The sequence below is a fragment of the Lissotriton vulgaris genome, chromosome 9, assembly GCF_964263255.1.
Source record: "Lissotriton vulgaris chromosome 9, aLisVul1.2, whole genome shotgun sequence".
Taxonomy (NCBI): Eukaryota; Metazoa; Chordata; class Amphibia; order Caudata; family Salamandridae; genus Lissotriton; species Lissotriton vulgaris.
In genome coordinates this window covers 869,785,890-869,800,215 of record NC_141697.1, presented here as the reverse complement: position 1 = coordinate 869,800,215, position 14,326 = coordinate 869,785,890, and the positions used below count along the sequence as shown (strand labels likewise).

Genomic DNA, 14,326 nt, shown 5'->3' with positions numbered 1-14,326 from the left:
GGTGCCACTGAGAGAGGAGGACAGGAAAAAAACAGCCTTTTCTACTGCGGAAGGGCTCTACGAATTCAATGTACTACCCTTTGGATTACACGGAGCACCTGCCACCTTTCAAAGGCTAATGAACCGAGTCCTCTCTGATCTGCACCAGTATTGTTCCGTCTATCTAGACGACATTGTAATATTCAGTAAGACATGGGAGGAACATTTGGGACATGTTCATAACGTCCTACAAGCTCTTGATAAGGCAGGGTTGCATGTTAACGCAAAAAAATCACGAGCAGCCTTCCCCAAGGTGAGGTACCTAGGATTTCTACTCGGTGAGGGTGTCATAGCTCCCCAAGAAGAGAAAATCAAGGCGATTATGCAGACCCCCTTTCCATCCTCCAAAAGGGATTTGAGAGGCTTCTTAGGCCTTATAGGCTACTACAGATGCTTCATTGAGAACTTTGCTGCTAAAGCCAGTCCCTTGACAGACCTCCTTAGTAAAGCGTCCAAGCCTTCACAGTTGTTACGACCATCAGAGGAGGCTAGGGAGGCGTTTGAGACCCTCAAAGAGGCGATCACTTCAAATCCCGTGTTGATACCACCTGACTTCACCAAAGAGTTCTCCCTAGCTACTGATGCCTCTGAGGTGGGGATTGGTGCTGTGCTGTCCCAGGAAGGGGAAGACGGTATTGAACACCCGGTGTTATTCCTAAGTCGCAAGCTGCACCCCAGGGAGCGGAAATACCCTACAATCGAACGGGAATGTTTGGCTATTAGGTGGGCCATAGATAAACTAAGGTATTATCTGGAAGGTCGTCCCTTTGTACTCTATACAGACCATGCGCCATTACAATGGATGCACCGGAATATGTCCCTCAATCCTAGGGTTCTCAGGTGGTCCTTGTTTTTGCAGCCCTTCTCTTTTGTAATCAGACATCGCAAGGGGAGGGACAACGCTAACGCTGACTTTTTGTCTAGATCGCCCCTTCTCCCCGATCGGGAGAATCCAGGGGGGGAGGTGTGTAACGAGGTGACCGGGACAGTACCTAACACTGAGGGCGGAGGCAGAGAAGTATCCTGGTGGTCAGTAAATGATGAAGATGTCGTTAATCCTTCTTCACAGGACGATTCCTTTTCCTGGCACAGCACGTCGCAAGAAATACAACGCGGCCCCTTTAACTGGCCCACGGAACAGGAAGCCGGGACTGCCCATCGTGACGTGGCCTTCGCTGCATTGGTTAAAGCCCCGGAACCCTGGAGATCGGGGTGTGACGTCACCGACTGGGGAGTAGGTGCTGGAGAAGCCGAGGAAAACGCCACGCCAGGACGAGAAGCAGACGAGGAATACTCCACGCCAGGACGAGAAGCAGACGAGGTACACCCCACGCCAGGACGAGAAGCAGACGAGGATTCCGCCGCGCCAGGACGAGAAGCCGACGAGGACGGAAGCGGAGAGGCCCTGACTGAAGCAGACGTGCCAGGAGGCCAACGAGACCGCGCAGCGCCGTGCCACACGCCCGCGGGAGGTGTGTGGCTACGACAGGTACGGGAGAGAGTCTCGAACTGGGTGGGAAGGCGGGGGACTGTGCCTGCGGTAAAAAGCCTTACAAAACCCTAGAACCCAGCACTTCCCTTTTCCCTGATAATACCCTCCCTCACTTTTTAGTCACGTAAACTCGGAATTACGTAAAACGCACTTGAAGGTGTCCCTCACTCCCTTGGTACCCTTGGCAGTAAACGTAGAGGACGTGACAGTAAATTGGTCCTTTTCTCTCTTTTGTTTCCGGGACAACCCCTGAGAGAGGCCTCTCTGAAGGAAGCGCTATCCTGACACCAGAAGTAGGAGAGGAAAGGAATACCCCTCGACAGTCAGCACCACGGATCCTGCCGATTTTGCAAGAGAAAGACTAACCTTACGAAAAAAGAAACTTTATGTTAAAATAAAACCCTCCTTACCAAGACATAGTGTTCAGTCCATTCCTGACCCGCCGTTACACGGTACCAGGTCAAACACAGTTTTGAGGTCAATAAATGCCATATAGAGAATACCTTTCCCAATTACAACAACTTTCCAATATATGAGCATTAACCTAAAGAACTGATCAATTGTCCTGGTATTGGCCATAAAGCCTGACTGGTATTGTGAGAGGATATTCTCTTCTTCTGCCCATGATTGTATTCTCTGCAGGAGGACCTTATCTAACACCTTTTGCTTTACATCAGTTAGGCTTATAGGCCTATAATTCGAAGGGTCTTCCTTATCTTTTTTTTTTATAAATAAGAACAACTTCTGCGCCTTTTTCAGGAATGTGGAACTGGGCATCCTGCAGCTATGGCATTGAACAAAAGATCAAAATAACACAACCACCCCCTAGGATCAGACAAGAATAAATCTCCTGGCAGACCATCCGGTCCTGGAGCCTTGGCAGGGACTAGCTTCGGAATTGCTGACTCTATTTCAGCCAGCGAGAAGCATTCTCTATTGTTCCTTACAGGAGGGAGGTTGGGGGTGCCGCATAGCTCCTTCAGACATCCATCCTCTGTAGAGGAATATAGGTTCACAAAATGGTTAGACCAATCGAGACCAGCAATATGATTGGGTATGATATTTAAATCCCTATCTTTTCCCCGACTATAATTATATTCTTGTAACCATAGTCTTCATCATTCAATGCAAGGAGGAATTTTGGCCTGTCAAAAGCTTGATGATCAGTTATTTTAACGTAAAAGCTTTTCCATACAGGAGTACATGGAAATATTCACAAGCCCATACTACTACTAAACCTACTTTTTCTGGTTGTGAGTAAGCATGTTCTGTTTGAGACAAACTTCAACTGCGTATGCCACAATATGTCTTCGAGCATTTGTGTGTTCGCTGTTCTCTGCAAGGATAGAGCCTAACTCAACTGGCCTTGCATCAACAACAACCTCTATATGACGTTTTAGTGAAGAATGCCATTTCAGTAGCATTTTCAATGGCTTGTTTGTTTTTCTTAAAATCTTACTCACATTTATTTGATCAATGAAATGAAACATTCTTTTTCAGCAAGTCTCTCAATGGAGCACGCACATTGGCAAAATCTGGCCATCACAAGAAAGGAACGCACCATAGAAACATCTTGTGGCGGATCAGCACTTTAGCAGGATCTGGTGTCCTACCCCCATAAGAAATGATATGGTCAAAGAATGTTTGCTTTGTCTTATGGAACTCACACTTGTAGGCATTCAAAGTCAAACCTGCATCGGCAAGTAAACAACATACTTGTGTAAGAGCTTTATCATATTCTTTTTGAGTAGCTATGAAAACCAATATGTAATCACTGTAATTAAACACATTCATGACAGGCTGTATGATACGTCGAATGATGTCTTGAAACAGTTCTGCAGCGGATGAAAAAACAAAACTCCGTTTTTTGTATCAAAACAGACCAACATGTGTAGAAAAGTTTGTAATGTACCTGCAATCTTTTTTGAGTTCCAACTGATGATAAACTTTATTTATATCAAGGTTAGAGAAGAGCTTTGAACCATATAATTGTGTTATCATGTCAGCAATGTGTGGACCTGGATGTCATTCTCATTCAATTGCCTTGTTTGCCTGACGCATGTCAATTCACATGAGTATAGCCCTTTCATTGTCCGTTTTGGAACTCCTACTGTGGGAGAAACCCATGGCATTGGAGCAGTAGAACACTTGTTAATATAATGTTTAACCCCTTCCATGCTCATGACGAGCTCAGCTCGTCATGCAGTACACTGCTTGTGTGCTCATGACGAGCTCAGCTCGTCATGAACAATGGGATTTACAGATCGTCAGCACAGGAGGGGAAATGTCAAAGCAGCCAAGGTGTTAAGTAACAATTCAAGCTCTTGTTTCAACAGTTTCTTTAATCTTACGATATGAAACTTCTTCATCAGTTGCAGACGTTTCTTGGTGACTTCTTTTACATAATCACAAGTAAGATTCCTGTGATACTTGATAACGTTTTTTATATCAGTCTGTGCATGTGCATCAATCAAATCAGCAAATGTCTCTATCCAAGTAGTCTATCTCTTCCAATATTCATTTTTTTGGCTTTTTCAAATGGTGGTTTCAGGGAAGTGGCAACATTTTAGCCATTTATGGAAGTGGTTGACGTTGAGAGTGGAGCTCTTTCCAGCTCTCTCAGCTGTTCATCTTGAACCTGGCCGTGTGAGCCATCTCTGAGACCTTGGGACGTGCTGGTCTCTGGATCATCCTTAATGACTTTTGGAAAGACGGGCCCAGTCTTTTCCTCCATTGAAAAAGCAGCATTTCACTATTGTATAGATATCAAAGACTGTGGTGATTTGCTTGATCTGGGTTGCAGAGCCTGGCGCTGAGATCTTTCAGGCTCACTTTACTCAGGTTCTGGTGAGTAATACCTGTTATACCCTTTGGCGACTCTTTGCTTGCTCTTTGTCTTCACCACTTTCTAATTGTAACATCTTGCAATTTGTGATTATCAATAGCTGATCTTTGAAAACCTGGCTGTATCTGCCTTCAGCGTTAATGCTCCAGATAATGTATGACTGTATATTGCATAACAGCACAGTACCTTCATTTACTGATTGACCAGTAGGTTCTCAGTCACCGATATGAAGATTTCTTTGCAATACTATCATGGGTTTCAACTTCTTTACAGTGGCTGTAGTTGTTCTTTGTCTCCACATGCATTAAGCATTGGTTCTATACTTCATCTGCAAAACACGTGGCACGCACAAGCAGTTTGCTTGCACCATGGCAAACTATCAGGGAGAGCATTGTTGATCTTCAGGTTACTTATCTCTTAACTCTTCACTAGTTATAGCGTCCACACCAACCTGGGTACCTGCCAATGACTGTGCTACAAGTGAAACTTAGTATTACATGAGTTTATTCATCTGTATGTATACTTGAACCCAACATTCTAAACTAGTCTTCTTTACATTCCACTCTAACACTTACATCACAGTTCTACAGAGTCTTTCAGGAGCCAGAAGTTTACAATTGTTTCTAATGTGTAAGACACTACATGAACAACAGCCTCTTTGTTATTATGCTCTTCTCATACTCCAGCAATAGAATTTTAATACGAACGGTGCCTCAGTTTCTCGGTGTGTCGAAATGACGTAATCTCAGTCATTCTACTAACCATCAGAGCATAAAATGGCAGAATTTGTGCAAGATTATGCTGGCCCAGGTTTAGTGTTATGCATATAGAAATAGGAAAATAGCTAAGTAAGATTGCAGTCGGTGCTCAGACAGAATATCAGAAACAGAAATATCATGGGAAAGAATATCGTTTCAAGAATATCGAGGACAAAAATATTGGGCTGTTACGTTTCTATATGTAAGCCAGTATTACTATATATAACTCCACATATATTTACCTTGATGATATACGTACCATCAAGGTACGTAGATGTGGAGTTAATAATAGTAAATCTATACTTATGTAGTTGTACTTACCTTCTAGATATTTTGGTTCTCAATATTTTTGACACAATATTATCTCCACACAATATTTCTGCTTCCTATGTTCTCTTTGTCAGTGACCAATATAGTCAATCAATCAATCAAACAATCATAGCATTTGTAAAGCGCACTACATATCCGTGAGGGTCTCAAGGCGCTATGGGGGGGAGAAAGCTGCTACTGTTCGAAGAGCCAGGTCTTGAGGAGTCTCCAGGAGGTCTTCGGACTACTGTAGGTGGATGGGGAGGGTGTTCCACATCTTGGCAGCGAGGTGGGAGAATGATCTGCCGCTGGTGGTCACTCTTCGGATGCGGGGGACGGTGGCGAGGGTGCGGTCTGCGGAGCAGAGCTGGCGGGTGGGGGTGTAGTGGCTGAGTCGGCTGTTGAGGTACACTGGTCCGGTGTCGTGGAGTGCCTTGTGTGCGTGGGTGAGGATCTTGAAGGTTATCCTCTTGTTGATGGGGAGCCAGCGCAGGTGGGGTGTGAGGTGGCTGTGGCGGGGGATGTCGAGGATCAGGGATGCAGAGGCCTTCTGGATGCATTGGAGTCATTTCAGAAGTTTGGCCGGGGCTCCTGCGTAGAGTGCGTTGCGGTAGTCCAGTCTACTGCTGATGAGGGCCTGGGTGGCCATCCTTCTCGTTTCAATGGGGATTTACTTGAAGATCATGTGAAGCATGAAAAGAGTGTACAAGCAGGAGGAGGAGACTGCGTTGATCTACTTTGTCATGGAGAGTGTGGAGTTGAGGATGACCTCTAGGTTGCGTACGTGGTCGGTGGGTGTTTGGGGTGTTCCTAGTGCAGTCGGCCACCAGGAGTCATCCAAGGCCAAGGGGGTAGATCTGAGGATGAGGACCTCCGTCTTGTCCGAGTTCAGCTTCAGTCAGCTGTTCCTCATCCAGTCGGTGACGGACTTCATGCCTTTGTGGAGGTTGGTTTTGGCGGTGTGAGGGTCCTTGGTGAGGGAGAGGATCAGTTGGGTGTCATTGGCGTAGGAGATGATGTTTAGGTCGTCCTGTCGGGCAACGTTGGCGAGCGGTGGCATGTAGAGTTGAACAACGTTGGGCTGAGGGATGAGCCTTGGGGTACGCCACAGATGATCTCAGTGGCTTCGGAGCAGAAGGGGGAGGCGGACGCTCTGGGTTCTCCCAGTGAGGAAGAAGGTGGTCCAGTCCAGGGCCTCCTCGATTCCAGCGCTGTGGATGCGTGCTCTTAGTGTGCGGTGGCAGATTGTGTCGAAACCAGCTGACAGGTCCAGGAGGATGAGGGCCGCGGTTTCTCCATTGCCGAGCAGGATCCTGATGTCGTCGGTGGCAGTGATGAGGGCAGTTTCGGTGCTGTGGTTGCTGCGAAACCCAGACTGGGATGGGTCCAGGATGTTGTTCTCTTCGAGGATGCTGGGCAATTGTTTGTTGACGTCCTTTTCGATGACCTTCGCAAGAACGGGAGCAGGGAGATGGGTCAGAAGTTTTTGAGGTCCTTGGGGTCCGCCTTGGGTTTGTTTAGTAGGGCTTTGATCTCTGCATGCTTCCAGCTCTCCGGGAAGGTCGCTGTCTCAAAGGAGATGTTGATGATTTTCTGGAGGTGGGGTGCAAAGAAGCTGCTGGCTTTGTTAAAGATGTGTTGTGGGCAGGGCTCTTCCGGGGATCTGGAGTGGACAGTGTTCATGATCTTGATGGTGTCATTGTCGTTGATGTTGGTCCAGGCAAGCAGGCGGTTGGTGCAGGTGGCGGTTGTGGGAGCGGGGGTGACGACGGTTGCCGGGGTGGTGGCGGCATCGAAGCTGTCATGGATGTCTGCTATCTTGCGATGGTAGAAGGTGGTCAGTGAGTCGCACAGGTCTTGTGATGGTGGGATCTCGTTGGTGTTGGAGCTGGGGTTGGAGAGTTCCTTCACAATACTGAAGAGTTCTTTGCTGTTGTGTGCATTATTGTCTATGCGGTCTCTGAAGGCGGTCCTTTTGGCGGATCTGATGAGTTTGTGGTGTCAGCGGGTGGCGTTCCTGTGGGCTGTGCGGCTTTCCGGAGTTCCTTCGCGGGTCCAGTTTTTTCTAGTTTTCGGCAGCTTTACTTGAAGGCCTGGAGGTCTTTGGTGAACCAGCTGACTCTCCTGCTGGTGTGGGTGTTGGGGGGCTTCTTGAGTGGGGGAGGGTGTTGGCTCAGTCGTTGATCCATTGTCTGAGGCTGCGGGATGCGGTGTCTAGGTTGGTCCGTTCCGCAGGTGGGCTCTGGGCGAGGGCGGCGGTTAGCTGGTCCTTGGTAATCTAGCCCCAGCTGCAGTGCGGCATCTGCTGGGTGCGGTGGTGTGTGGTGAGTTTCTGGAAGGTGAAGTGGATGCAGCGGTGGTCAGTCCAGTGGAGTTCGGTGGTGCGATCGAAGAAGATGAGGGTGCTTTCTGAGAAGATGAGATCAAGCGTTTGGCCGGCGGAGTGAGTGGGTGTTGTGACGAGTTGTCTAAGTCCAAGGTTGCGGAGGTTGTAGATAAGGGTGGAGAAGTTGGATTCATTGTTGTTCTCGAGTTGGAAGTTCAGGTCCCCGAGGAGGATGTAGTCCGTGGAGGTGAGGGCGTGTGTGCTGATGAAGTCGGTGATGGAGTCGCTAAACTGCGGTCGGGGTCCGGGGGGGTCTGTAGATGAGGGTGCCTCTGAGGGTGGTGCTGGGGTCGGTGTAGATCTGGAAGTGCAGGTGTTCAGTGGTGTTGAGGGTGTCGTCAGCATGTGTCGAGATTTTAAGGGTGTTTCTGTGGATGTTGGCAATTCCTCCTCCTATTCCGTTTAGGCGGACCTTGCAAGTGATCTTTTAGCCTTCCGGGATGGCTATGGCGATGTCGGGTGCAGAGGAGGGGTCAGCCAGGTCTCTGTCAGGAAGGCGACGTCTGGGGCGTTGGTGTCGAGTAGGTCCCAGAGTTCGACTGCGTATTTGCGGGCGGAGCGGGTGTTGAGCAGGATGCATCTGAGGAAGTTGGGTTCCTTGGTGGTCATGTTGGTGGGCCGGATGCTGGTGAAGCTGCATTTCTGGCAGGAGAAGGGTCCTTTGGTGTGGTTTGGGGCAGCCAGGCAGCAGGTGCGTGATCGTCTGGCATTGAGTGCGTAGAGGGTGCTAGAGTCGTAGTGGAGCTGGGCGTCGTGGGGTTTTACAGGGAACAGGGGTCCTGGCGCTGGGCGTGGTCCAGGTGCCAATGGGCGCAGACGGGCTAGCCTTCGATGCTCCTTTCACTATTGGTAAGAAGGTCCATCCCAGTATTGGTACCAAATCTGCTTAGGGCGCTTCCTGCTGCTGGGTCATTCTTTTTCTTTTGATGACGTTGCTATTTCCAAATCAGGTGATCGTTGTCCCAAATGCCCAGATACTTTCATTTTTTACTGGACTCAATTTACATGTCCCCAGTAACCATTCATGTAGCCTTTACACTCTACTAAAATCATAATTTCTAGTTTCCTTCGGTATACAATTAATTATGCAGATTTATATATTAGACTGGAATGCTGACCGAATCATTTCCAGTGGCTGAGATGAATACAGGCAGTCCACCCATCACTTGTTTGTTTTCCTCAGTGTCAATGCTTAATTTGACCCCCTGAATGTGGCAGGCAATGCTTAATCTAAACAGGTGGTTGCAGGTGGGGCTCACCTACACAAATCTTTTCTTCAGCAAACTTTGACCCAGAGCAAAAGAGGTAAAGCATGCAAGGGGGAAAGAAGGAGAAAGGAAGACAGTACAACAGTGACAAAGGAGAAAACTGGAAACTGCAAGAGTGGGATGAAGGGGTAGTGAATGTCTGATTTAAGGAGCATTAGATGGAAGCAAGACTGTCTGTCTTGGTATATGGCTCACTGGCATTCAGTAACATCAAATGTTGGCTTCTGAGCAAAACTGCATTCTGCACATATGATGTAACAAATTAAGCATAACAGTAGTACACCCTAGTAGGCTGAAACCTGTCCGCTGTTGCTGGTGTCCAATTACCAGTTGACCTTTTCAAGCAATTCAGGCTAGACTGGTACTCTTGGAGCAGGAACAAGACTTATTTTCATATGGGTGGTCCATGTCTAATATGAGGTGGTGGGCAAAATAAGATAGACTAGAATGCAGCCCCAAGTAATTATGAATTGGCTGTGAATATTGACTGATTAGTTCTGATTAAAATCTGCCACACTTTCCCTAGTGTGGCGATGTCTGTACATAGAAATTTCTGCCAGACAAAGGCAACCACCAGAGACAAAGGGCAATGGATATGAGAGAGAGTGAGAGAGGGTAAGGAACACACACACACCATTCCTAGGTCTTTTTAGCACAGCTCTCTCAGGTGTCACATCTCTGGTTACAGCATGGGTATACACGGAAATTCTCCGGAAATAGAATAACCCACTTCTAGTACTGATGAAAAGAACACACTGTTCACAATTAGTAAAAAAAACAAGACTAATTACTCACCGGCTTCAGAAAGGCAGGCCACAATGAGCTTAACCAAACAGTAGCAAAGGTAGAACTTCGATTTGCTGGCTTTGACCAAATAACTTTCAGATCTTATGTTAGTCTGGCTAAGAACCAACTCTTAACTTCAATATCTTTTATATAACCTTTTATATTATTTGAAATCTCACTTTTGGGCTTATCCTATCTAGTTTTTAGGTCTTTTGCTGTCAATTACCTTTTAGAGCTATTATTATTTGCTATTAGAATTTATCAGAATGTTAAAGCGAGAATGTTGAGTTTCCCTTCGCAGTTGTTGGATGATTAAGAATCTTTTGGATTGTGATAGCCTTCACTCTTCTCCAGTCAATTATACCTACTTTGGAACATTACTGGAGTTGTGATAAACATAATACTTGGTGGCAAGGAGCCAAACCAGTACAGCGCACAGGTTGTTCTGAACACTACCACCCGCTTGTTTTGTTTTTTATCTTCAAACAGAGGGACTGTGTATGTGGGATTTTCCTGCTGAACATTGGACCAGCCAACCATTCAATTTAAAGGATTGTAACAGTGGTAAAAAGTACAGTTTTATTTCAAGCTGTGAAGATTTGGTTGTGCAGTCGTTGGAGTGACAGTTAATATGAGATAAGAGCTAACATGGATGAAACCTGCCAAAATGGAGAGCAGCATGGCCCACAGCTGAAGTCAGTTGGCATAAAGGGCAGTTCAGCATATGGCTAGGTGCCATATGTGCAGAAGAGACAGAGCAATGAGAGGAACAGTTCCAGGAAGAGCATTGCAGGCACTCAGAGCACCTTTCAAAGTAGAAACACCACTGGGAAGGAGGAGTATATGTTTTATGTGCCTGATCTGACAAGCTGTGTCCGGACATGAACCAGAGTGAAAAGGATACATTTTATTTTAGCTGCTGTTTTTTGTGTTGTTTCTAAGGCAACAAATGTGCACCTTGCCAAAGAGGATTGCTACAAAAGATAAGAGAAATGAAGTGAAAGTGTAATGCTTACAGAAAGTAATCTTTTTTATTTTTGGCTTGCAAGCAGTGGATAAAAAGAGATGGTAGAAGAACTGCGACCGTGAACTTAGTGGAGCAGGTCCAGACTTACTTGTGGGGTATGCTAGTTCAGCAACATGTGAAAGCATGTTGTTGATATGTTAGTTATTTAATTTCTTTTTTCAGGCTTTAGTATTAGTGCATTATTTTGGTTTGTTGAATTAGAAGATGGCACGGGCTAGCATGTCACAGCCATCTTTTTTTATCGGAAGTGGGTGACGCTTTGTTAACTTGAAACCTATGAAAGAAAATATTTGTTTCATATTTGGTTGCTAACAGAGGTAAAAGTATCTCCTGCCAGAAAACAAGCAGCCAGATTCATGAAGCCAAATTGAGATCGCAATAGCTGCGAATTAGCAATTGCATCGTAAATCGAGTAAAAGGAATTCATGATAGAGAAAATAGCAAAATAGCGAAATCGCTAAATCAAAATTGCGAGTTCGCAAATAAAATCGCAGAATCCTGGAACAAGCCCATTTGCGATATAGAAATAGCGAGAAACCATGGATTCTGCAAAATCATTTGCGAACTCTCTAAATATTCGCTATCGCCATTCAAGAAAAATCGCAGATTGCAAAAAACACGATAATAGGTAATTGCGACGCACAATTTAAGGAGAACCCAAACGAGGTGGTAACCAGCAAAGAAAAAAAAAATCAAACTTTAGCTAACTACAAACAGGTGCAGGCCTGACCAAACACACTTAAGGACATGCAGCTGGAGCCTGAGGGCTCTCACAATGCTAGGACTCTACATGGTGGTCAGGCGGCGTGGGCTACAGCGAGCAGCACAGAACAGACGTAGGTTCCAGGAGCGGATATTCCGTTAGCGGGTCACCCTTCTGGGCCAAACCAGGGAGCCAATCTATGCTAAGTACCGCCTAAATGGTCCAATGATCATTAAGCTGATCCAGGACCTAGACCCCCTGATGCAGCATCCAACAAGAAGGCCCAATGCCGTTCCCACCCATGTGCAGGTATTGTTCAGCCTGCACCTACTGGCCTCTGGAAGCTTCCAAGGGATAGTTGCTGTTGCAGGGGGGATATCCCAGCCCACCATGTCCTGCTGCCTAAGGAGTTTCCTGGATGCAATGCTGACCCGGCTACACCACTACATATCATTCCCCACCACCCAACAGGACTTGAATGACACCAAGCTGAAATTCTACAACATTGCACATTTCCCGCATGTAATTGGATGCATTGGCTGTACCCACATCCGCATCTGCCCACCAGCACAAATGGAATACATGTACCGCAACTGAAAGTCCTACCACTCCCTCAATATCCAGATGGTGTGCAACGCCAAGAATTACATCACGGACATAGTGGCACAATATTCGGGCAGCACACATGACTCCTTCATCTTCCGGCACAGCGGCATTCACACACGACTGGCCAGGGGAGACTTTGGCGAAGGACACCTACTAGGTAAGTACACATGCCCCCAAATAGTACACTGTGATCATGTATCTGCGCAGAACAGACACTCAACCAGTGCTTCTTACCCTCAGGTGACATTTTCCTACGGTCTACGTGAGTACCTCCTCACCCCATACCTCAACCCTGCCACACCACAATGTTGCACACATACGAACAAGAAATTGCATTGAGAGGACATTTGGCCTATTGAAGAGCCGTTCCCGCATACTGCACAAGACTGGTGGGGCCATAAAATACACTCCTGAGGTCTGCTGCCGCAACGTGGCCGTGTGTGCAATACTCCACAACATTGCTACCAAGCACAGGATACCAGTGGAGAAATCAGGCAGTGAGTCGGAAGGGGACAACCGCCCACCTCCACATGTGCGTCACGCACGCGGAGAAAATCCTACTGAAGGACACAGGCGCCGCAACCACATCACTTTAAACTGTTTCTAGTGCACCCATTCCCCTCACAAAACTCTGCACTCATGCATTACAAATGTAATAATGACATGAGTGTGAATCAAGTCACACCATTAATCTTTATTGTTCATGCACTATAAATTGGCCTTTAATAATTCTGGTGTCTCAAGAAGAGAGTATTACTCCATACCTCCCCATGCTGGGGTAGTGGGCTTGCAGGGGTGTACCGCATGGCCTCCCTGATAGTGTCAGAGTCCTCACTGTCGGTTACGACGAGACGCCCCAAGTCGTCTATCAATGTCCTGAGGGACGTTGTTGGCCTGCTGCTGAGGCGACGTACAGGCATCGGTGGCAAGGATGCACTGCTGTTAGTTGACGCTACCTCACTCACGTCGTCAGGCCCCTCTGCTTCTCCATGGGCAGAGGACTGGCTGCCGAGCACTGCTGCCGTAAGCAGATCTAGAGACCTCGCCACATCCTGGCAACACTGCACCATCTGGCCTTGCATGGCAAGTGACCTGTGTGCCAGCTGTGATGTTGCATTCCCAACTACATGGTTTGATCTTGTGTAGGCCGATAGGCGGGCCAGTAGTTGGGGGTGGCGTCGGCGGGTCATGTCCTGCTGGGCTACTAGCAGCTGGCTGTTCTCTCGGACATCAGCGGTCATCTGGGCAATGTTTTGTCCTGTCGCCTGCAGCTGGGTGTGAATAGCTGCCAGGTGACGTGCCTGTGTACGGTGCACCGCCAGCATGCAGCGTTCAATGGCCAGGCCAGGATCAGGTAGTAGGAGTGCCCTGCCCGTGCCTGCTGAGCCCTGACGCTGCTGGCGTCTCAGTGCGCTGGTGTGTGATCTCGCTCCAGCTGTGCGCCTCGTCTGCCTCCTAGGCGCTGATGGTGGGGCCTGTACCACTGCTGTGGCTGTTTGTTGGGGTGTTGGCTGCACACCTGTGGCTGCAGGGGTGGCCCTGTCCGCAAGGGGTGGTGGTGGTGGAAGAACTGCTGGTGGCTGTGATGGGCCGGGTCGTTGGGTGGACTGGCCCTCACCCTCAGTGTCCTCCTGGGTCTCGGCGATGTGCAGGGCCTCGCTATCTGTGCTGGCTTGCTCAACTGCGCCTGTATGTGAAAGGGTGCATGATTAATGTTATGTATCTTGCACAAGCAATGTTGATACATGCATGCAGGTTTGCTTTCCCTGACTGGCTTGTTGATTAACTTTGAATTTACTGCTCTGGCTGTGTTCTGCTAACTGGGGGTATATGATTTCACTACAACTACCACAATGCAATGGGGCATTTCAGGTGCGCATTGGCTGCATTGTTGGGGATGTCATATTGCTAGCTCAGGAGTCATGGGCATTGTTGGGGGATAGGGTCGCAGTCGCATGGCACCTACCTTCAGATTGTTGGCTGGGTCGAGACGAGTCCAGCTGCATGACCCCCATGCAGGCTTCTGGTGCAATGGTGTCCTCTATCAGGTCCTCAAATGGGGTGTTCGCTATGGCTACAGGTTCCGCTCCACCGGTGGCCAGTCGCT

At 47.7% G+C, this 14,326-nt stretch overlaps 2 protein-coding genes across 2 annotated transcripts in view; one reads left to right on the top strand and one right to left on the bottom strand.

Moving 5' to 3' along the window:
* The window catches only part of LOC147692398 (uncharacterized), a 352,032-nt gene that overhangs the window by 303,850 nt on the left and 33,856 nt on the right, over positions 1-14,326 (top strand). The window lies entirely within an intron of this gene.
* On the bottom strand, positions 12,942-14,300 carry LOC147692399 (uncharacterized). Its single transcript, XM_086937510.1, has 2 exons — positions 14,186-14,300; positions 12,942-13,906 (listed from the first exon to the last, which is right to left on the bottom strand). Exons 1-2 carry the CDS (start codon positions 14,232-14,234, stop codon positions 12,942-12,944), a joined length of 1,014 nt encoding a protein of 337 aa, XP_086793636.1. The 5' UTR covers positions 14,235-14,300.